Source organism: Silurus meridionalis, chromosome 6 (assembly GCF_014805685.1).
Source record: "Silurus meridionalis isolate SWU-2019-XX chromosome 6, ASM1480568v1, whole genome shotgun sequence".
Classification (NCBI taxonomy): Eukaryota; Metazoa; Chordata; class Actinopteri; order Siluriformes; family Siluridae; genus Silurus; species Silurus meridionalis.
The window spans coordinates 27,501,248-27,526,247 of record NC_060889.1 but is presented as its reverse complement, the minus strand read 5'-3'; the positions used below and the strand labels follow the sequence as shown (position 1 = coordinate 27,526,247).

Below are 25,000 nucleotides of genomic sequence, written 5' to 3'. Positions count from 1 at the left end.
AATCAAACATGGCAAAACATAAATTAGAATCATCTTTATTGCCACATGACATGGGTTTCATGTACAAGGGATTTGTCATTGTGTGCTGGTGCTCTTAAAATAATGTAAGTAATGCAATACAATGATCGTTTTTCCCCCCGAATAAATCAAGGTGCAGGGTTGTAATATAATGGTCCTTGCTGATTGTGTTAATGTAACACATTGAAATGTAATGAAACAAAACCACATGGGAGCATGGGAACATGGCTCGGCAGAGGTTTGGGACATGACCTACAGTATGCTGCTGTCAGTTTGATCTTAGAGATAACTCAATCAAGAGCAAACCCTTTTTCCCCAAGCAGGAAAAGCCAGACACGAGTTGGTTACAATCAGTTCTCTCAAAACTGGAAGTGTTCTAATATCTGTGAAGCAAAGCTAATAAGGCTGGGATTACAGGACGTACCATCACAGCGTTTACGGTCGGTAAATATTTGGACTGGAGCCGGATTACGATTCCTCCATATGACATCATGGTGCAGGCTGAAAAAAGAGCCAGAGTGAGCTGCTAAATCTGTTGTTAAAGCATTCTGCGAAGGGCTGCGTGAGCAAGATCGGCGAGGAAGATGAAGTGATGAAGATCGTACCGCTGCATGACATCACTTTGACTATGAGACAATCACTTGATAAGATGAGATCAAAGTAATCAGGGATTAGTAAAGGTTTTTTAAACTTGACACATGTACATTACGGCACAATAAAATTCTGCCTACCATTTCTCAGCAGTGTTAGGAAGATGTGTTCAGCCATGATACAGTGCTGCTGGAGCACTGAGGGTTAGGGGCCTTGCTTAAGGACCCAACAGTGGCAGCTGTTCTAATCTTCTAGTTTTACTTCTAATCTGTAACCCAGAGCCTTAACCACTGAGTTACCACTTTATAAAACAGCAGTAAACAGCTCTGGGCATTCTGGTTTACCCAGGAGATCTTAATCAAACATCCCAAACCATTATATTATAATTCTAAGTGTAACCATGAACCTTGTGCTTGTGTGCTACTGGATATTCGCAGATTTAGTGTTGGTTTGTTTTCTGGGACATTACGAGGTGGTATCAAAATGTTTCGAGTCTAGTTTTATAACACACCAACAGATGGCAGCACAAGGCTGTACACACAGTCACAGGGAGCACCGACCTTCATAAGCCAGTGTTGAAAGACATCGTCCTGCGTGAATGGGGAGCTGTGCAACTGATGAAATTAAGGTCCACCTCACCATTTTGACACCACTGCGGAGATCGCAGAAGGCGCTTGACACACTTCGGAAAGAAGACTTCCAGGATACGTTCCAGAAGTGGCAGGAACAGTGGGAGCGCTGTATTGCTGTGCAAGAGGACTATTTTGAAAGTAATAGTGTGTAAACATGGATAAATAAAGCACTTTCTTGTAAACAGAGCTAGTCTCGAACTTTTTGATACCACCTCGTATAAGGAGAAAAGTTTGTCACCTGACCATAAGTGTGGCAGCAATCTTTCTAATTCTTATGCTCTTTGCTCCACTTTTAGGTGTAAGATCGGGTAGAACGTGTAAACTTTAAAGAATACAGAATCTTCAGATAATTCAGTATATCAAAACCCTAACCTCTAACCCCTAACCCTAACTTACTGCAGTTTGAGCTACAGGAGCTCGTCTGTTGAATTGGACCACATGGACCAGCCTTCACTCCTCACGTGCATCAATGAGTCTCGGCCGCCCCACAACCCTGTCACCGGTTCACCACTGTTCCTTCCTTGGAGCACTTTAGATAGACACTGACCACTGCAGACCAGGAACATCCCACAAGAGCTGCAGTTTTGGAGATGCTCTGACCCAGACGTCTAGACGTCACAATTTGTAAAATTTTTCCTGCTTTTAACATCAGCTTTGAGAAAATGTTCACTTGCTGCATAATAAATATATCCACCCACTAACAGGTGCAATGATGAAGTGGTGCCACATCCAAAAAAATGTGTTGCTTCAATCTTCCACCTAAAATTCTCAATTAATGACATCAAGGGTTAAACAATATGAAATTAAGTCAGAGCTTCATTTTCCTTAATGAAAGTATGCATTTAGAATTCTTTTACTTACTGAATTGTGTCTAGAAAATAATAAATAACTCCATTTTACATCAAGCCCCTATTTGCTGTTATAATAATCTCCACTATTCTGGGAAGATGTTCTAGATTTTGTGGAGATTTGTGTGAGATCTCATTCAGCCACAGGGGCGGTAGTAAAGTCGGGTTTATGTATGATATAAAGTGAGGTGAGGAGGCCTGGGGTGCAGTCAACATTTATATTGAAGGAAAAATCTTAGACTTTGTGGTATGACTTGGCAATAAACACACATAGCTGTTCCCTCAGAAAAATGCGCAATTGGGATGAATCCTGCGTCCAACACTGTTCATCATTTAAATCTATGGTGGAACAGTGCAATAAGGATAGGCTGTACACCCTAAGACTCACAGTACAGGACAGGGAATTGTAATTCCTACTCCATTAAGATGACCTAGTGTTGCTGTTAGGATCTGGTGCACATTTTAGACCTAAGTAAACCTCAAAATAACAATGCTATTGCCTTTGAGAAGAAGCTGATAATCATGTACCTCAGCCTCAGAAACTACTGACTAAACATTATGTGAACAGTGTATCAAATCTGCAGGTCTACTCAGTCTCCATTCAATGCGTTTAAAAGACACCTCATTCCAGATCAATTTCCAATTCTCATTTATACAACAGAGCAGTTAAGGGTTAAGGGCCTTAAGGACGCAGCACTGGCATGAGGGATTTGAACTTACAACCTTCCAATTAAAAATTTAACATCTACTGAAAAACCCCAAAAAAAACTCTGACCAAAGCATGCAGAGCAGAACGAGCCCAATACCAGACGTTTGCGAGTCACGTTACTGGCAAAGATATCTTTTTTCGGATGTCTCTTTATAATAAAGATGTCTCCAGTTTGATCTCAAGACAAAGAATTGCCTGTTTTGGATATGAGCACATGAGAACACGTTTGTGTCCAAACCGTGAGCACAATGATGTCTTCTGGCAGCTTGTCAGTCAGGAATGTGTGGCTGTTTTGTGAATTTCTTGGATGGTGCATTGGAAAGGAACTGTACTTTTTTTTGTCTAGACTCAGACCGGCTTAGAATAACGAGAAAGCAACGATTCACAACTGGGTTTTGTGTAGTGTTTTAATTCGTTAATTCGCAGCTTATATTTAAGCATGTTTTGTAAACTCTCAATTCAGATGAATTCATTTTTATTTAGCACTTCTAACCATGGACATTGTCTCTCCAGCTCATATGAGAGCGGCTGGTTATACAAGATTAGATTCGATTTGATTGATTTGTCTCAACAGGTTATGCTAACGCTTATGAAGGGTTATTCCTACTGACCAATCACTGCTGTTCTAATCGCTGATCACCAAAAACCTCCAAAGAGCACCAATGTCTAATAAATATTTAGGATTCTCCCAATGACTCTACATTCAGTAGTATTCAAACACCTGCCTTTTCCACCAATTTGGGGACACACGATTGTATTGGACGTCAGTGGATGCGGTAGCATGAGATTTTTCCTTTAATAAAGCTAGGAGTCCCAAACTTGTTCCAGCATAACAATGGACAAAGCCAGCTCCATGAAGATCTGCTTTCAATGGGTTGGATGATGTGGAAGATCTCCTGCTAATGTGAACACCATGTGACCAACCCAAGCCTCCTCACCTCACCTGCATCAGTACCTGACTTTACTAACAGCCTCATAGCTGAATGAGATCTCATACGAATCCTGGTGGGGTGGGCGCAAACTTTTAGCTATAAAAGGATTGTCTTATTTATTTTTTTTTTTTTTTTAAGGCAAGCCATTTATCATCCATCAGCTACTTTTTATTAGAATGTTAAATAAATTGTAAAAATTTTACCTTTTTTTAACAATCATTCAAACAATTATTACAAACTAATCAATAAATACAATGATGTACCACCATATATGAAAGATCTTCAAAAATAATATATATTTTTTAAAAGGTACATTAAAGGTAAAAAACGTGTGAAGTTTGGATCATTGGATTCATTCACGTGGGAAAGTCATGTGATGTCGGTGAAATGGTGGTATCAGGGCTCTAGCATTTAGGCGAACCGATTCAATCGGTTTGAACGAGTCGTTTGAAAAGGAACCGATTCCTTGGCGGATCGCTGGTGCTTATAATAGAGAAGGGAGAGGAGCTGCTGCGGCGTTCGTGCTGCGCCGGAGCACAGGATCCCTAAGGTCTCCAAGATCACCGGTACCACCAAGATCACCAAGATCTCAGGGATCATCAAGCATCCGTGCTACAAAATCTGAAATGAGATCTCAGGTGTGTTTTTGGTGAGAGGTAAGGACGTCAGAAGATCCTGCGTGGATCCTGATCCGTGGTGAGAGAGCTCGGGGGTGGTAAATCGTATCTGTTGGATCTACTGGACATCTCGAAGTCATATTTCTGGGTAGAGACGCGCTCTCCTATCTACATTCTCCCCCATGCTGAAGTCGGCGAGCTGTGCCATGGCGTCCTGCGCCCCCGGGAACCGCTTTATTAACGGCGGATTCATCAACAGCAGCAGCATCACCACCACCACCTCCTCCACCAGCAGCATCAGCAGCACCATCATCACCACGAGCAGCAGCAGCAGCAGCACCGCGCCCGCTCCGCATCCTGCCCATGAAGCCAAGCAGAAGGGCTTCTGCCTGGTCAGGATGATGAACCTGAAGGGGAAGAAAGCGAGCGCAGATCCGCGGAAGCAGCAGCAGCACCACCACCACCACCACCACCAGCACGGCCCCGTGCCCTTCATCATCCACTGCCACATCGGGAAAGAAATCAAGCACATTTGCGGCAACTGCAGCCGCGCCACCGACGCGCAAGACGGTGAGTCGCTCCGTGCTGCGGCGCTCCCACCATCACCATCACCATCATCATCATCATCATCATCATCATCTCATCCTCCTTACATCTCTCTACAAGTCATGAAATACACACTCTTACACACACTTTACCTGCATGCTAAGGGAACCAAATTGGAAGGGGAAAAAAATTATAAATATATATATTCATTATTATTATTATATTTTTTTTTATTAAATATATAAATATATTAAAAAATATATAAAAAAAATATAGATTTTTTTAGTTTAGAGCCTGAAACGCAAAAATCATTCAAATGCCCTTGTGTGTGTGTGTGTGTGTGTGTGTGTGTGTGTGTGTGTGTGTGTGTGTGTGTGTGTGTGTGTCAAGTCGGTTCATTGTTCCCAACACTCGAAGGAGTGTAACAGGATTGGGTTTGAAATGAATCCTGATGAAAATGCAGTATGAAGTCTTCATCACCATGGTCATATTTTTCTTCTTCTTTCAAAATTATGGCTTCAAATTGTGTCAGATCTACTGAAATAAATTCAGCATGATGTTTTTGGGAATGTTTAAAGATCTGAGTTAGGTTTGTGCTTTGGCCTTTAATCAGTTTGCAGTTTGAGCCGTACTCTGGTGTGATCTTCATGACGTGTTCCTAAAAAGGTTTCTTTTTTTCATCTTGTCTCAAAGGTTTTCTCTCAACCGTCACCTCTGACTTACACAGTACTCAACTTACCTGACCATAAGATTGCTAGGTGCTTGTTTCTGAACATCTCATTCCACATTTAGACCCCATTTCCTGTTCTAATACCTTCCACTCTTCTGTGAAGATGTTCTGCTAGTTTGTTTGGTGATTTGTGCTCATTCAGGGACAGGGGTTGCCTGGGGTGCAGTCAGTGCTCCAGTTCATCCTCAAAGGTGTTCAACAGGGTTTAGATTTTTTTATAGCAGGAAATCTTCCACATCTTCCAACCCACGGAAACTATATCTTCATGTAGAAGGGTTTGTTTATCGGCATGCTGGAACAAGCTTGTGTAGTTCTTCCCCAAACTGTTACTCCAAAGTTGAAGGCACACAATGATGATGCCCCTGTCCACAAAATGAGCTCCATGAAGATGTTTTTCATGGGTTGGAAGATGTGAAAGATCTTCCCAGGAGAATAATGTTATGTTAGGGTTTTTAATAACTTTTGGTAATAACTAAATGGTGTATTTAGTATTTGGTGTTTGATTAAAGCTACAGTACCTCATGCAGCAACCAGATCTGCTTGCTTCCTTCATCAGGAGGAAGTGTTTACCAGTTGTGGACGTGTCCGGCGACAAATCCCTTCAGAAACGCATCGATCCATTTTTTTATGAACGGATGATGTGCTTTAATTGATGGAAACTTTACTTACATAATCCTATTTCCTGAGATGTGCAGCTGGACCAGAGCTCCAGGTTTGTTGTAGGTTGTATGCATCTTTCTATGGTGCATTTACAAACTATCCTACGAATGTGGTGCTCTAAATCCGGCTGCTAGTTTGCTTATATTTTGCGATAGACCTCCTGGGAAACCTCTCTAGCTGAGGCTGTTTATTGACTAGAAAGATTTAGCTGAGGTTGAGGAACTGTCAGAGAGCATCAGGGTGTCCTTTGTTTGTTTTTTTTGTTTTTTTTTTCCCCTACAATATTGTGTACTATAGGCAAATCTGACAATTAGCCTAGCTTCAACAAAGCGTCTAGGTAATCTTTTACACATTTTTAACCAAGTATCTGATTTTTCTTCCTCTGCCGAGTGCGTTTGTGATTTTTGCCTATTATTTATTTATGTAAATGGTTTTTTTTTTTTTTTTTTTTTATTAATTAGATTTATTTTGACTAGGCCACTCTGAATCCTTGTATTTTTGAGCCATTCAGAGGTGGATGTGCTGGTGTGATTTTTCCAGTTCATGGTCCTGTTGAATTATAAACTAATGGCTGGATTTTGTCCTTCAGGATTTTCTGGCAAAACACACAATTCATGCTTCCTTCAATTATGAGAATTGCTCCTGAAGGTGCAAAGCATCCCCAGATCATCACACTACCACCACCACCACGTTTGACTTTTGATATGATGTACAAGGAGGTATCAAAAAGACTCTCTTTGCTTACCAGAAAGTACTTTATCTACATTTGCACACAAGGCCAAAGTCCACAGGAGCCAAGAAAGATCTTGTTTCCGGCGAGAAACACACGTGTGAGGTGAACTCTGTGTCAGAATGGGCATGTGGTCAGAATAGCAAACGTGGTAAGGCACAGGCTCAGAAAAGCACCAGTTGCACAGCACCTGATGTGCACAGGACGATGTCTTTTGGCACACTGAATGTCGGTGCTCCCTGTGACTGTGCACACAGCCTTGTGCTGCCATCTGTTGGCGTGTTACAAAACTAGTCTCAAAACATTTTTGACACAACCTTGCACCCTTTCACATAGAGCCAGGCCTATTTCAGCGTATTTTCCAAATACATTTTACGCTAATAAATTAAAAGTGAAATTTATGTAGTTCATCAATTCTGTTGATGGGGGACGTTCACCAGACCTCCAGCGTTGCTCCTATATCGATGAGCACGTTTTCTTGCATTTCGTTCTTAATTTTTTTCCCAAAGCTTTGCCCTGATCTTATTTCTTTATATCCTTATTTTCTCTTTCCAGCAGAGGAGGTGGAGCGTTTGGCTGCCATGCGGACCGAGTCGCTCGTTTCCGGCACGCACACGCCGCCCATTCGGCGCAGGAGCAAGTTTGCCACACTCGGACGACTTTTCAAGCCCTGGAAATGGAGGAAGAAGAAGAGCGAGAAGTTCAAGCAGACCTCAGCAGGTAGGAGGTGGTGTTTGTATTTACTGCTTTGTGGTTTTAGGAGCCGTTAACTGGACACTTTAATAGGTACACCTGCACCTTTTCTAATCAGGACACATCTGAATGGTCGTGACATGGTGGTTGGTGCAGGAGGTGCTGGGTTGAGTATTTCAGGAGCAGAGGATTTTCTGTTGAACGATGTGAAAAATCTTCTTCTTTCGGCTTCTCCCATTAGGGGCCACCACAGCGGATCATCAGTCTCCATTCCCCCTGTCCTGTACATCTGCCACTTTCACACCAACTACCTGCATGTCTTCCCTCACCACATATATAAACCTCCTCCTTGGTCTTCCCCTTTTCCTCCTTCCTGGTGGCTCCATCCTCAGCATTCTTCTACTGATATACCCCATGTCCCTCCTCTGCACATGTCCAAACCATCTCAATCTCGTCTCCCTCACCTTGTCTCCAAAATGTCCTACATGCGCTGTCCCTCTTAGGAGTAATTTTCGGTTAGAGTTTCCATCATCAGATTTCAAACGTCGTATCACATGTTGTCTGAGGCCGCAAATGAACAGCACAGGCTGTTGGTAGGATCATATCTATGTTGCTTGAAGCTGTTGCTTTAACCAATCAGATTACGATTTGGCCCCTCCAAGGCCCCCTAGCAGGCTTTCAATCACGTCACCATTTTCACATTCTTTGATTATAAAGTCAGAGAGTACACTAGTCATATTTGAGTTGAAAAGGCCTGGGGTGCAGTCATTGTTTACATTCGCTCTAATAGTGGATCGGAGCTCTACAGCAGGAGATCTTCCACATCTTCCAACACATGGAAAGAATATTGTTATAGTTGAAGTAAAGGGAAAAGTTCATGCTACGCATCCAAAGACAATTGTATGATTGCGTGTCTCTGACTGTGTGTGATTTTTGAAATTCAGTTCTACTAAGGCGTGTGTAAAGTGATTTATGTGCTGTAGAAGCGATAATGACATTTAAGTGCATTTACATGTACAGGGAAATTTATCAGTGTGATTAAAAGCCAGTTTCTCTGTTTCTCCAAGAGTAATTTAGCCTCTTGGTGCTTGTTATTACGAGTGGATGCTATTTATTTAATGATTTTTTTTTTTCCAGAAAGGACGACCAGTTTATAAATTTGTTAAGTTTGTTAAACGCAGTGAATTACAGGCAAATATTCACTAACTGGTTTATTGGATGTTGCCAGGTATTCGTTACTTCCTGTTGGCTTTGATCATGTGATCATGGGTAAATGTAAAAACTGCGTTTTCTTTAAAAAAAAAAACGCTGACGTCCACGCGACCCTTTCAACCATCCACAATGGGAAGTCTGGAAACGCTTACGTCCCTGTACTGCGCATTAGCAAAATGTAAGACGCTCAGACCTGCCACCTTTCCGTTTGGCGTTTATTTACTTTTCTTCTCTTTGAAACGTCATGGCGGCATCGAGGACCCGTGACATCATGTGTAGTCATTTCTCGAAAGTCTCCGTTTTCACCGTCCACATTGCGATGCTGAAACGGCGGACATGGGTTTCATCTGACTTCCTGTTGGCTCCGTGCATGACTAGCATGTGATCGCGGGAATTGCATCTCGGGCTACGCCTACACCAATTCGGGTAGATTTGAAAACGGCGTTAAAAACGCTCGGCATTCACGCTACAGTATTGTTTTCAATCGGTTTTTTTTCCAAAGTCTCTCATGCGCATTGAAACGTCTGAAAAAAAACACTTGCGTCCCCGTACTGTGTGTGAACAAAATTTAAGGCACTTCATAATTTCCGCCTTGCATTCTTTTACTTACTGGCTCTTTGAAACGTCGTGGTGATGTCGAGGAAAGGCGCAGTCACGTGTCAAAAAAATGCGTCATTAGCAAGTTTACAAAAAGCCACGACTGAAATCGGCATCCCAGTGTGGACGGAAGGCCAAAACCTAGAGAAAAATATGCGTTTTCAAATGTAAACATATTAGCGTGCACATGGCCTCGGTCCCTATAGATTCATAGCCTCTGCATTGCTTCCGTTTTCTGGCTAATGATGTGCAGATCCGAGCAAATGAGCGACGAGTTTTTTGTTAAGTTTCGTTTTTGGGAGACTTTCAGACTTTTACCATCTTCCTAAGCATGGGTCATCGATCCCCCTATCGCACTGCTAACCTCGAATAGCATCGATGCTGTTTAAAAATATCCCGGACAGGCTGAATCAATAGTGCAGAGAATCGAGAGCTGCATTTAGCATCCTGCAGGCAAGAACTATACATCAAATCCCTCGTGGGTTTCATTTGCATCCAGTTTTTTTTATTTATTTTTTATTTGATCTTTTCCTCCACTTTCCAAAGTGCTTCTTCACGGTATTGTTTTTCGTGTCGCCAAATCCCCATTAAATGTGCAACGATCTCAGAATGCGCAAAACCTGTGCTACACCGTTTCCTAAGAGCGATAGACAGCAGGAAGAATGTGGGTTAAACTGTCAGATCCACTGCAGGATGGTTGAGGCGGCAGCATCACCACGAGCAGTAGTGCAGAATCGATTCAGGGCAACGCATTCATGTTTTCTCCCAGCCTGGCTATTTTTACTCGGCCTTTGATGAATGTGCTGCAGCGAACCAGAACCGTCAGGGCCAGGAGAAGAGAAAACACAGGGGGTTTTCACTTGTGTGATGCCTCATTGATTGAGACGCAGCGAGGGGTTTGGGTTAGAAGTGATCGGTGGGCTTGTTTGATCCAGAAAACCAGTTGGAGGGGGAAAGGGGGACCAATATTCAATCAAACATCCTGTCAGTCATGACAAATTACAAGACCACCTTTGGTAAAAAAAACAAGCTTGGCCCATTAGGATGCAGCAGGGTGGTTGGAGAAGAAGTGCCTAAGGTTACCAGTATAAATTGGTCACTTCTTGGTACCAATGGTGCTTTTTTTTCAACAAGTTCATGTGGCAAATCTCTAGTTTTAGCTGCGTTGCCAGTCCCACAATATTCACTCCGGACCTGATTTGTGAGTCTGTATGAGATTAAAACAGAAACTGAAGTACCTCAAACTGTATAGCAGGTCATTCCTGTGGCATGGATGTGTTTCAGAGTAGAAAACGCACTTAAATATACAAGGTCAGGTTTCAAAACCTGACCAAAACATTACAGTGCATCACAAAGCTTTAGGTAGAATCTTAAAACAAATAGTTACCGGATAGAACGTCGCAAGAAAGCGAAAGAAGAAAGAACATTTAGCTAGAACCTTTTAAGGAGGTCCCAAAGACCTCAATCAGACTGAACTATAATAATATAAAATATTAAATAATATAAAATAAAAAAAATGATAATTTCCATTTTCTTTTTTTCTTACATTTGAGGTAACGTCTGACAGCCTGCCCTGCTTTCTCATATCCACAGCTGTGGGAAATGTGCGCTTGCCTTTGCGAAGGAAGGATTTGGGTTTCGTGGTCTGGTGTCAGAGTTTTTTTCCTCATGAATTCTCTGTGAATTGATTCTTGGCGCAGAGCTGAGAGAAGAGCGTGAATCTCGAACTGACTCAACAGGAAAAAAAAAACATACCGCAGTTGCTGTGACTGGCAGCAGACGCCACTGCAGCACTGACAGACTGTCAATCAGACGTTCAGTCAATTCATTTTTCAATCGTTTGGTAGTCTGGCTTGGTCTCGTGATGCTGGAGACATCACGACATGTAACTAGCGACGGGTGAAGGTCAACCTTCATAGTTGTTAGCCAGGTTAATGGGTTTTTTTTGTTTCCATAATAAAGCAAGGTGTCAAGTCCATCTTTTTCCAGACCTCTCAATGTGCCATTGATGTCTGTTATTTTCTACCAGGAAGACCATAACTTTGTATATCTTTTAGCCTTAAAGCCTTGTTTAATAGTCTGGAGTTGTTCTCAACTGTTGTGGTTCATATATATTATTGGGAGGTTAAGGAGTTGACTTGATAGCCAAAAGTTTTTTTGTTAGGGTCTGTATGTACCTTCTGGTCATTAAATTTTCGGTTTAGTAAGAGAATTATTTCAACAATTAAAAAGCAGCGCTATTTTTATTTCCTTTCCTTTGTTTCTTCATAGATGCATCAAAGTTACACTAAAGCAGAAAAATACTTTCTTATTTCTAATAGCAGAAAGTGGGCGGGGCTTATACAGTCTATAGAGATAATTGATAATGTAATAATAATTTTTTTTTAATTATTATTAGACGAGCTATTTTACATACTTTTTTTTTGTACCAATATCTAGAATATTTAATAAAATAATAAAGGTTTTAATAAAGTCAGTATTTATGTCCTAATGGTGCGGACTTACCACGAACGTATGCACACGGGCCGCCAACTTGTGAAAAGATCTGTTCATTCGTTTTTGGAATTTCAGCCAGATCTTTAATATCATGGGTGATCAAAAACCTGTGAGATCATGGCCTCGTATTTTTGCTCTTTGTAATCTAAATGACAGATTGGACACCAGATCAGACTTAAATCTTGTATTATTTCCAGTATAATTGTAGCTGATAGTCTTGGTTGTGGCTCTATTTGCTGTGATTAAAACGTAAACAGGGATTTATTAGTGTTGGTAAGGATTTTTGAAGACTGAAAGACCAGACTTTACTTAAATACAAGATTAAGATGATGCATAGAGGGTTTAGGATTGGATTTAGTGGCAATTGATGGATCAGTACAGTTCTTTTAATGATGGCCTTAATGGTAGTAGCAAAATCTCTGTTCTACTGCCTTGGAAAGCAGCAGGATGAAGATTAGTATGTGACTGAAATACGTTTTTGGGTACAGTCAGTGGAAAACCGGCACAAAGGCACCAGTTGAAAATAATTTGTATCCCATTCAGTTTGTTTTCTGTCTGGTAGATTAGGTTTTTATTTTTTAGACTTTGTCATGAAAATGGATTCGACCTACATTTCCAGTCTAATTCGTTTTTTTTTTGATGCCTGAGATGTAAAAATTGAATCTTTTTTTTTTCTTTTGGTTAACCCACTTCCTGTGCAATCATAGAAAAGAAATTTGAAGTGACATACATTGGAAGAACAGTTCTTTTGAATCTCATTCATCAAAATGAACGAATTTTTTTGAAGTCTTTTAGTTTCGTTCCTTTCATCAGAAATCAAATAAAATGTACCATTTACAATAAGCAGATTCCCCCAACACGTCTACATACACCAACTTTGGAAATACGATAATGCAGCTAAGGACAAATAATGATGAACAGATTGAGAAGCTTCACCTCTCATACCTTCTGGTCCGTGTCATTAGTTCTTTTTCACGTGACTCTCATAAATATTGTAACAATAATGTCAAGCTTCGGACCATAAAAACCTGGGAGTCACTTGATAAAAGAACGGACGACTCGAAACAGAAGACTCATGAGATGAACTACTCAATTCTGTTTCCTGTACATAAACTATGGAGATTTTGCGACTAAACAAATCACTCTTTGACTAATATGACTCACTACTGTGAGTCATATTAAAGTCTCGTTCAAAATGACTCGTTCTTGTTAGTCATATTAAAGTCTCGTTCAAAAGGCCATCACTAGTAAAGAACCACTTCAAGATTTTTAAAAATGTATTCAGTAATCATTTTGTTAATGTTGAAACGTGCATTTGTCAACAACGAACATACAATGCTCCAGGCTGATTTTATTTATTTTATTAATGGATTTTCTCTCCATTTTTCTTTTTTTTTTGGCCATGCCACCATAGCCTACATATTGGAAGCGACTAAATGACAGATGGCATCCTACTGTTCAACAGCTTAACATTTCTTGATATAAAAATTGGTGCAACAGTCCCTGTTTGTCAGTTCTTCCTTGAATAAATAAAGTGGAAAATTTTCCAGAAATGAAGAGGAACTCATAATTGAACTGGAGTTTTATCAGTCATTCTAAAGAAATGCCCCAAATGTCCCATTGGGGGCAAAGCAATGGGTGCAAATACTGGAACAGTTCAATGAGAAAAAAACATCCTATTCAGTTCCATTCATTCTACTGTTTGGATATTTTACTGTTCCTATAGATGTTTTTTGAATCTTTTCGAAATTTATCACTTCAAGGAGTTGAGTTTATGGCAAGAACCCATTAGCAACACAAGACCTTATAAACAATAACAAGTTGTGCAAACCCCAACCAACGATCAAATTTTGTGGACCACCATCTACTTGGTGGAACATCAGGAACATGCTCCACCATCCCATGGACATGAAAATGGGGGATGGCTGAAAGAGTACAACTTTTTGATCTAGTTCCACTTATTTGACTGGATATCGTGTAGAGTTTTTTTAATAGTCCTACAGATATTCATCAATACCAGGAGTTGAGTGCATGGCAAGAACCCTTGCTAACCACGTAAGCAAAACAAGACCAAGTTTAATTGGTGGAACATCAGGAACGTGCTCTGCTATCCCGTTATAATTAAAGTTACAGGGGTATAGCTTTGTACACATGGGTGGAAATGGGGGACGGCTCAAAAAGTTTGACTTTGGATATTGTGAAGAGTTTCTTGAATAGTGCTACATATATTTTCCAAATACTATCAAGATTCATCAATTCAAGGAGCTTATTTTCAGAACCCTTGCCAACCATGTAAGCAACACAAGATCTTATAAATAATGAAAATTTGGGCAAACAAAATGCCAAATTGTGCAGACCACCATTTACATAGTGGAACATCAGGAACATGCTCTACCGTCACATTGATGGTTTGGGGGCAGAGCTTTGTGGACATGGGTGCAAATAGGTCAAATATTTACATTTTTACGTTTACAGCATTGGGTAGATGCCAGAGCAACTTGTTTTTTTTATTCACATAACTAAGCATCTATTAGGTTAAGGGCCTTGCTCAGGGACCCAGGAAGGGTATTGTGGTGTGGCTGGGATTTGAACTCATGACCTTCTGATCCAAAGTCTAATGTCTCAACAACTACTAAGCTACCACCTGCCCCATTTGACTGTTTGGATATTGTTAAACATTTCTTGAGTAGCCCTGCAGATGTTTTACAAATTTGTACTCCAGGGGCGGTGTATCATGACAGACCCTACACTCTGACCCTTCTTAACATCGCCTTGCTCAAGTCTACCTGCATATTCGTGTACTATTTTTTCCAAAAAAATCTTATCTCCACTTTTGTTCATCTGGCTTCCAAGACAACCCCATAACGTCTTCCGATATGTGCATTGGTTTAATAAGGACCGAATCTCAAAGCTGTATTATTCCAGAAGAAGTTAAATTCATGAGCAGGGTGACCTCCTCAGAAATAGAGCTCATCTCTAATTTGGGTCACAACCATGCAAACAGTGTACGCATGAGGAGTGAAGAACTATAAATAGGAAGTCGCTTCAATCCAGGAAAAGAAACCTCACTCCTGGAGTGATTTATTTGTAGAGTTTTATGTACAACAAGTTATTTGTTACAGGGATTAAGTGATTCAGATCATCAGGCAAAATTTAATATTACACAAGATAATAAAGATGATAATTGGAGGGTTTTCGAACATGAACAGCCTTGCTGGTGTGTTTCAGATCGTTGTCCTGCTTCCTAACCAAGTGCATTTGAAGTTGAGGTCATATACTTCTGGCCAGACATTCTCTGTGAGCATTTTCTGATAAAGTGCAGAATTCATGGCTCCATCAATTATGGGAAGTCATCCAAGTCCTGAAGCTCCGAAGCATCCCCGGACCATCACACTACCACCACCATGTTGGTATCAATTTTTTTAAATGAAATGCTGTGTTTAATGGCAGATGTAATGGAACGCACGCTTTCCATAAAACCTTTGTCTCATCAGTATATATATATCAGTATATTTGCCCAAAAGTCTTCTTTTTGCTCAGCAGTGTCTTTCACCTTGGAAATCAGCCATGGATACCATATTTGCCCAAACTCTTTTTTGTTGTTAAACCATGAACACTGAGCTTAACTGAAGACTTGATGAGAACTGAGGCCTGCAGTTCTTTAGATGTTATTCTGGGTTCTTATATGAGCTCCTGGATGAGTCGTCGTCATCGTTGTTGTTGTTGTTCTTAGAGTCATTTTGGTAGGAAAGGGACAGGCAGGTTTACACAGATTTTTCCCCCCTTAATAAATGAAATTATAATTTAACAACTGCATTTTGTATTTTCTCGGGGTATTTAACTATGCAAAAAAATAAAAAAATGAAATAAAAATCTGAAAATAATTTTTAATCTGTATATTTGTGTCCGCTTCGGGTTTTTTTTTCCTTTCGACAAAAATAGTTTTATTCAGGATGTTAAAATGGTTCGGTCGTGCTGAAAAATGCCTGCTGGAAAGTTCAGTATTTCTAAATAGCATCTATTTTTCTAGTCCACATCCTAACGAGGTCATTTTCAGAACTCAGATTTTTTTCTTTGCTGTGTGTGTGTGTGTGTGTGTGTGTGTGTGTGTGTGTGTGTGTGTGTGTGTGTGTGTGTGTGTGTGTGTGTGTGTGCACACGTGTGTGGCAATGATGCTGAAAAGTCACAGTGAGTACTTCTGAACTGAATAGCTTTGTATTATCCTGGGCTGTTCTCCTTTTGTGTTCGACATTTGCTCTGGCTCTCTGACTCTTTTTTTTTTTTTTTTTTTTTTGCACCAATGAGTGTTTTTTTTTTTTTAATTGTTTTTATTTGAGCTGCTCTTTGATATTTGGCGGTGTATCTGACCTAAAGTTTATTTTAAGGTTTTTTTTAAAGTGTGGATTCGAAAGAGATGAACTGGGACGAATCTGCAGTGGTTCTTTTTTCAGTTTTAGTTTACTGTTTATTAAAAATTCACAAAGTCACTTAGTAAAGTGAATATCAGTGTTAAGTGTATAATATATATAAAAGCAATATATAAACAAAAGTTGGTGGACACCTCAGCATGAGATCGGTATGTCCTTTCTGAACATCCCATTCCACATTTAGTCTCCATTTGCTGTTATAGTAACTTACACTCTTCTGGGAAGATGTTCCACTAGATTTTATGGACATATTTGTGCTCGTTCAGCCACAAGTGTTCCAATCAATCAGGACTTAGAGCTTCATAACACAGCTTCCAACCAGGGTAATCAGATCTTCATGGAGCTGGAGTTTTGTGCACAGGAGCATTGTCAAGTTGTTCAAGTGAAGGAAAGATTTCATGCCAACGAATCCATAGACGTCCTGTTTAACTGTACGCCTCCAGCGTTATTTGGGAAAGAAATGAGGTGTTCCAATACTTTTGGAAGTATAGTGTAAGAACTTGGGGACATTTTATACACCATCACATGAAATCCAGCACCAATGTGTACAGATGATTACATCCTTTTACATGTATGTGTGTGTGTGTGTGTGTGTGTGTGTGTGTGTTTAAATAAACTGTCACATTCTGAACCTGTAGCCATTTAGCATTTAAACAACTTGTGATTCCGTGATTACCAATTAGACCATCTCTAATTAATCCAACTGTTAGCATTTAGTCCGAAGGTCTAGACCAATCACATGCTTCCCATTGTTTCCAACATATACATTTGGTTCCACAATTTAGTCCAATTCTTTACATAAGATCAACAATTCAGTTCTACAGTTTTGTGCCACCATTTAATTACACGGTAGCATTGGTTTCTGTCATTTGCTTAAAAATTGTACTTTAAATTTACTATTCTTAGTCCAAGTGTTATTATTTTAATGCCAGCCTTCAGCATTTAGTCCAGTTGTTAGCATGTAGGTCAACCACTATATTTGCTCCTTCCATTTAGTTCCACTGTTTTAGAGCAGCTACTGTATTAGCATGTTGAGTGGGGCCCACCACATGGGTACCATTCGATTTGCATTTATGTCTATATATAGCTCTGGTCTACTCTCTTTTTAAATTTTTTGGTTTTAGCATTTGGTACTAAGGTTCGGGCTTGGAAAGACCTAACCGCTATGCATTAAAAAAAGTTCTTTCTGTTTTTTCATGATTACGACTTGGTGATCTTGACATAATGATGATGCTGCTAACTCTAGAACATGCTCCTATGCCAGTTACCCAGAAAAATTAAGTACGGCTCACGACAAATCAACTTTTATTATGTCAAGATCATAAGATAACTTTGAACTCTTAGAACTTTTGACAGGCCCACCACCAGATTGGTCTGCCAATCCTTCCCAACATTTACATTTAGCCTACATTTAAGTTTGTTGTTCCCATTTGATCCAACCTTTAATATTTAGTCCCATCATACATTTACATTTATGGCATTTGGAGGATGCCCTTATCCAAATCCACTTACATTTCTTATTCATACAACTGAGCAGTTAGGGGTTCAGGGCCTTCAGTGGCAGCTTGTTGTGGCTGGGATTTGAACTCGCAACCTTTGGATCAAAAGTAAAAAAACTTTCTTTCGGCTTCTCCCGTTAGGGGTCGCCACAGCGGACCATCCGCATGTTTGATATGGCACGTTTTTATGCTGGATGCCCTTCCTAACGCAACCCTCCCTATTTATCCGGGCTTGGGACTGACACTAAGGCTTGTGCAACCCTAATGGCTGGGGTTGGTTCCCTGACCGGGGATCGAACCCAGGCCGCAGCGGTGAGAGCGCCGCATCCTAACCACTAGACCACCAGGGAACCTACCTTTGGATTAAAAAGTCCAAAGCTTTAAACGCTAACCATCTCCCCCAACCAAGCAGAAGCCACAACTTCTATTGAAAGCCAAAATCAACTTAATTCTACATGTGGAATCCAGAGTGGCTCCTGTTTTACTGAAACCTGCACCAGTGAATTGTGGATACGATTTAACACCTCTGATTTGGTCCAAACATTTATTCCAGTGGTGTCAAACTTGATCACATAATGGGCCAAGTCTAAAACACTGTCTAAGTTGAAGACCAAATTGTTTTTTTAAGATTAAACATTTTTATAAAATATTTCCTGCTGCGATTGCAGTCTGAATTAAAATTCTTGGACAATTGAATGTTTTTCTTGAAGGTTATATTTAGCATACTTGGCTCCACATTTGGTGTCACAATGCCGACGTATATTGTACACTTTCACCAGCGACACTGCCTCGTAACACAAAATACACAAAAGTTTGTCTCCTCCTTCGGCATCAACTTCTGCGTTCTTGGACATTTTGGGATCGTTTGTTAATATTTCTCATCTCTGCTCTGGCTGTGAATAGCTGAAATAGAAACACTGCACTCTAGTGGTGGGATGTCACTTTGCGGGTCACGAAATTGAGGTACGTTGTGGGAACGTTGTCCAATCATTTAGTTCAACTTTTAAATTTTTGCTGATTGCAACTAATTCAACCATTATCATTTAAACAAATAATTGTGTCCAACAATTAGCATATTATCCAATCTCTCCAGTGTTTACTTCTCTGATTCAGTCACTGTGGGGCCCTTGCTCAAAGCTCTTAACCCTCAACTTTTAGTTTAACAACATGTACGAGTTGGCCATTGAATCACCACAATGCCAGACATATAAATGTATTTTCTATATCTGAGTTTTTCATTCATTTCTATTAAATGTAGTTATAAGGATATACTGTATCATCCGTATCAAGTGCCCCAGAAAGTTATGTATTGCGCATTGTGTTCTGACATTTCTGGTTGCGATCTGACTTTTTAAGGGTCATTGTTTAGTCTCTGAGGAGATGTCTGAGCAGATGCTAGCCCAAAAAATAGCATGGCAGAATGTCTCATGTGCAGCCCAAAGACTTGTGTAACATCTCGTAATGTGCCATGCAGGGAGTTCGATCAACTTATGTCATAAACTTCTCTGCTAGTGAGGCTTTATATGCCAGGATAACTATTTGAGGGCGGCTGATTTCGTACTTAGCATGTAACGTACAGAACGTTCCGAGTTGCGGAGTCTGATTCACCGATTAACAGTCAGTGGCAACTGATTTTCCGACTCACCTGCCCGAGTGATATACATCTGGCATTCTGGTCATGACAGACATGAGTGAGAACTCATTAATAGTCATAATTTCAAATGAATTCGCACGAATCCGGATCGACTGAAATGCATGTGCCAAACAATCCTCCTGCACCATCTGGAAGATAAGCATGGAGGTAACTTGACCCAGAAGACGGGGTATTCTTGGCGCATGCTTTCGTAACCACTTTGTGTTCGCGCTTGAACTGAGATTTTTTCAGGATCGCTTTATTTTCTGGACTTTGACATATAGCTCTTTTACAAGATGCTGAGCTGATCGTCTCATTTCTTTATATGCTCATACTTGCATCTTTGGTATAACTATAAAGGTTCATCCAAATGTCCATGAAGGTAATGATAATAGAGTGAATAAAGAACGTTCAAACTCTTTGTTGTGAGAAGTTCAATTGTCCAACATTACTGAATTACTCATATAGAAGTGGAAACGGATTGGAAAAGGCACTGAATTATGGCTCTAAACATTCCAGAAGAAGAACAGATGAGCAGAAAACTTCAAGCTCTGAAATGCCAATCAGAATTATGTAATTGTCCCACATCCAAGCATCTATAATGTTTAAATTGTGGGTATGATGAATCCCTTATTCCTAAATATAAATAGGTTCTTTTGGCACTAGTTAGTCATATAATGTATTCCAAAAGGTTATATATATACCGTATTTTTCGGACTATAAGCCGCTACTTTTTTCCCCACGTTTTGAACCCCGGGGCTTAAACAACGAAGCGGCTAATATATGGATTTTTCCTGGGTTTTTGTGTGTGTGTGTGTGTGTGTGTGTGTGTGTGTGTGTGTGTGTGTGTGTGTGTGTGTGTGTGTGTGTGTGTGTGTGTGTGTGGAGGGGTTAGAGGCAATAAGGGGATAAGCGGAGGCGGAGGGAAAACTCGTTTTTTACAATCACTCCTGTACACTACGTATCCCTAAACTTTTAATTTTTAACTTTTTCTTCTTTGCTTATCTTAATTTTCGTCACAATCTTCGCTTTCTGTCTTCGCTTCACCATCTAGCAGCGGCGTCTCGAGCTCGTACCTCAATTTTTTGCTCGCGTAACAAAGCAAAAAAATCGACGAGTGACCGCTCGTATCTCGGAAAACTCGTACATTAATGCACTCGTATGTCAAGGTACCATTATAGTTGTAAAAGGAAGGAGGAAGACAGTGAACAATGACTTTCTTGGTCTACTGTTTAGTCTGGGTGAAGGGAGAGCTCATTAACTCCAGTTGCAACAGAAATCATATAAGCACAGACAGGTTTCCAAAACTCGTGCTTTTTTATTTTTCTTGGCAACAGCGTTATGGGTTAGTCAAAGAAACTTAATAAAATAGAAAATAAAAAGGACATAATCCTCAGTCTCCACACATGCAGTAATAGCGGAAGAATGCAGTGACATGCTATTCCCAAAATACCGCTATGCTCCTAATAGAGGCGCAACATATTGCATTTAGTGTCTTTCGTTAAAGCCTGTGTAAAGTTCATTAGTTTCAGTGTAGACACTGCAGCTTATAGACAGGTGCGGTGTATTTATGTTAAAAAAAAAATCTTTGCCAAATTTAGTGGGTGCGGCTTATATAAGGGTGCACTTTATAGTCCGGAAATTATTGTAGTCTAGTCCGTTATAATTTTGTCTCAATAATTACTCCAGTTTTTACCATTTACTCCAGTTATTTAGCCCAATGGCTTCACCCCAGTCTACTTATTTCCACAATCTTCACATACACGTGATGGGAAGATCAGATCATTTTAGTAACTCGGTTCTTTGAATCTTGTTCATCAAAATGAACTACAGTAATCCCTATTTTGACGCGGTGTATACGTTCCTTAACCACCATCGATTAAACGAAAAACTGTCGATATACAGATGCCACCCCAAAAATAATATTCAATATTTTATGCATAGCACCTGTGGGAGTCACATGATAAAAGAATAAACGACTCGGACGAGAAGAGTCGAGTGATGAACGACTCAATTCTGTGTCCTGTACATAACCTATGGAGATTTAGCGTTGCTTTTTTTCATACACGTCCTGTATAGAATGAACGAATCACGAGACGACTCATTTTAACCTACCATCACTACCACATTCTTAGGCCTAACAATTAACCCCTACTATTTAATCCCATATAACTGTTTAGTCACAAAAAGTGCAGGATGTTTCCATGTCCAATGTTCAATTGTTCCATGGTCTTGACTATTTAGTACCATTAATAGCATTTTGTTCAACTAACGGCCATTTTTGTGTCTGCATTTAGTCTCAAAATGTCAATTTAATTCTGCCATTTGGTTTTCACATACAGTCCCAGTATTACAATTCAGTTCACTTGTTTAGGTCTGACATTTGGTCACAATTTGGCTTAATTATTGTCATTTGGTCTCACCAACATTAATCTGATTTGTAGCATTTCATCCATCTATTTAATCCCATTAAACCCATTTAGTCACCCCATTAGTCCAAGTTGTTCACTTTATACCATTTAGTGCCATTATTAGTATATAATCCAACTACTGGCATCTTGGGGTCTGCATTTAGTCCCAAAATTACCATTTAGTTCTGGCACTAATAACATGTATTTCAACAATTTAGTTCAACTATTACCATTATTCAGTTTCAGTTTGATTATTTAGTATTTAGCCCCTTGATTACTGTTTAGTTTACCTTTAATTTCTCCCCAAAATCTAGTGGAACATCTTCCCAGAAGAGTGGAGCTTATTACAAGAGCAAATATGGACTTAATGTCAAATGAGATGTTTAAGACATGTATAGGTTCAATGGTCAGATGTCCACAAACTTGGAGATTATAGTGAAAAAAATTCAAATGTGAAATTTTGGGATGTCTGTTAGCTGCAGCCTTGGCATGGATGCTTATAAGGCATACACACACTTTTATCTCAGTCCTCCATTATTCTGTAGTGCAGCTCGGATTATTCAGCCTGCAGGGCAAATTTGTTGCACAGCAAGCAGAATTCTCCCCCTTCCGCTTCTCCCGGTCTCGTTCCTTATTAGCCGGGGCAGATTTCGGAATTATTAATGCGACAGAAAACTGCCTCGGTCCTGAGGGTGCGGCGTGGTGGGGGGGCTGGAGATAATGTCCCTCAGCTGCCACTGTCTAAAAATAGCACCTCCGTGGCACTGAGACTTGGCATTACTGTACGACTTCGCACATTGCCGCACCTGCTGACTTTGAGCTTTCTTATCTGTTGTCCATTGGGTTAAAAACGTTTGCTGGTTTATAGCGTGCGTGTCCTTAAACATTTTAATTTCCAACGTTTACAGTGATGGACTATGCTAGTGATGTTTCAGGGATCGTTTTTTATATATAGTGTACAAGTTTTAAGTTTTATTTGTAGGTTATAGGTTTTATTTATAGGTTAGATGTCAGTGACGGTTTGCACAATAACAACAAGTAGAATAGACAGTATCGCACAATTTCAGTATCTTCTAAAGGGAATTGGCATTACTGCCATTACTGGCATTACCATTATTGTCCAAATAACTGGGAACAAAAGTGAGTACACCCTCAGTGAACGTGCCAAAACCGTGTCCAAAGTGTAAATATTTAGTGTGAGCATCATTGTTATGTAGCACTGCTTCAATCCTCCTGGGTATGGAATACACCAGAGCTGCACAGGTTGTTGCTGGGCTCCTCTTCCGCTCCTCCATAATGACATCATAGAGCTGCTGGATGGTGGACACATGGCGCTTCTCCACCTTCCGCTTGAGGATCCCGACAGTGCTCAATAGGGTTCAGGTCTGGAGACATACTTGGCCACTTCATATCCTTCAGCTTCCTCAGCAAGTCATTTGTCATGTTGGTGGCGTGTTTGAAGTCGTTATTATAATAGAAAACTGTCGTTCGGCCCAGTTTCTGAAAAGAGGGCATTATGTTCTGCTTCAGAATGTCACAGTACATGTTGGAATCAATGAACTGCAGCTCCCCAGTACCAGCAGCACTCATGCAGCCCCAGATCATGATGCTACCACCACCATGCTTGATTGTAGGCAAGACACAATTTTCTTGGTTCTCCTCACCAGGGCCTCAAAATACATGCTGGTCACCATATGAGCCAAACATGTTTATCTTAGTCTCATCAGACCACAGGACATGGTTCCAGTAATTCATGCTCTTGGACAGGTTGTTCAGCAAACTTTTCGAGAGTTTTCTTGTGAGCTCCTTCAGAAGAGGTTCCTTCTGGGACGACGGCCTGCAAACCGACTTGTTGCAGTATGTGGCGTACGGTCTGAGCACTGAAAAGCAGACCTTCTGCTTCTGTAACCTCTAAAGCAATGTTGCAGCTCTCATGCGTCTGTTTTCAGAAGCAGCTTCTGCACCTGACTGACAGCACGAGGACTCGACTTCTTTGACGGACTCTTGTGAGGTCTGTTCTGAGTGGAACCTGTCTTGGAAAACCTCTGTATGACCCTGATTACTGTACTGTAACTCAGTTTCAGGGTTTTACTGATCATTTTACAGCCTCGGCATCTTCGTGAGAAGCAACGATTCTAATTCTCAAATCCTCCGAGTCTTTACCATGAGGTGCATGTAGAACATTTCAGTGTTCAGAATGAGAGAATTGGACTCAAAGCAATACGTTTTAACTGCTTTAATACAAGCAGACAACAAACATAAACATGATGAATAGGACATGTGACTTTGCATGTTTACATGACGTACAGCTGTTAGCACTTGTTTTCAGCTATTTAGACAATGATGGCTGTATGTTGGCTGTATGTCAGAGGACAGTTTCAGAGAACATCTCTATAGTCATGTCCATTGAGAAGATATATGGAATGTTGGCTAGCTACCTCCTTTGTGAGATACTGGAAACAAAGATTTGTGGTTTCTCTGTAATATGTGCATTAATATTGGTGTGGGTGTGCGTGTGTGTGTGTGCGTGTGTGTGTGTGTGCGTGTGTGTGCGTGTGTGTGTGTCTCCACAGTTCTGGAGAGAGAGATGTCGGCGAGACAGAGCCGGGAGGAGCTGATCAAGCGTGGAGTGCTGAAAGAAATCTTTGAGAAAGGTTATCATTTTCCACTTAAATTCATATATATATGTGTGTGTGTGTGTGTGTGTGTGTGTGTGTGTGTGTGTGTGAGAATTTCAGGAACATTTCAGAATGTTTCCCCCCTGACTCCTGCTACTGATATTTAGTCCTGTGTTGTGCCTCAGTGCTCCTCCTCCAAATATCAATCATTTGCAGAACTTTGGTTCGTCTCAAACTGAAGAACGAACATCTCTTCTGTACTCCAGGGCTGCTTCAGTTACCATGTTCTGAGTGGAGTATGATCACGTGACCAGTTATGAACTAGCTCCTTCCACACTTATTGTATTTCTTCTGGTATGCAGGTGTTTGATTTCTATAACTGAGGGGTGTTTAAAAAAAGG

General features: G+C 40.4%; 1 protein-coding gene across 6 annotated transcripts in view; it reads left to right on the top strand.

Moving 5' to 3' along the window:
* The window catches only part of LOC124387392 (phosphatase and actin regulator 1), an 80,670-nt gene that overhangs the window by 23,772 nt on the left and 31,898 nt on the right, over nucleotides 1–25,000 (top strand). For 2 of the 6 annotated variants that reach the window (XM_046851717.1, XM_046851716.1), the window contains exons 1-3: nucleotides 4,174–4,917; nucleotides 7,569–7,733; nucleotides 24,555–24,635. In XM_046851717.1, the coding sequence (XP_046707673.1) occupies nucleotides 4,530–4,917; nucleotides 7,569–7,733; nucleotides 24,555–24,635 (634 nt within the window). In that variant the 5' untranslated portion in view covers nucleotides 4,174–4,529. Of the gene's footprint in view, nucleotides 1–4,172; nucleotides 4,918–7,568; nucleotides 7,734–24,554; nucleotides 24,636–25,000 lie in introns of those variants that run through there. The other 4 variants (XM_046851715.1, XM_046851714.1, XM_046851719.1 and 1 more) reach the window with 4 other exon arrangements.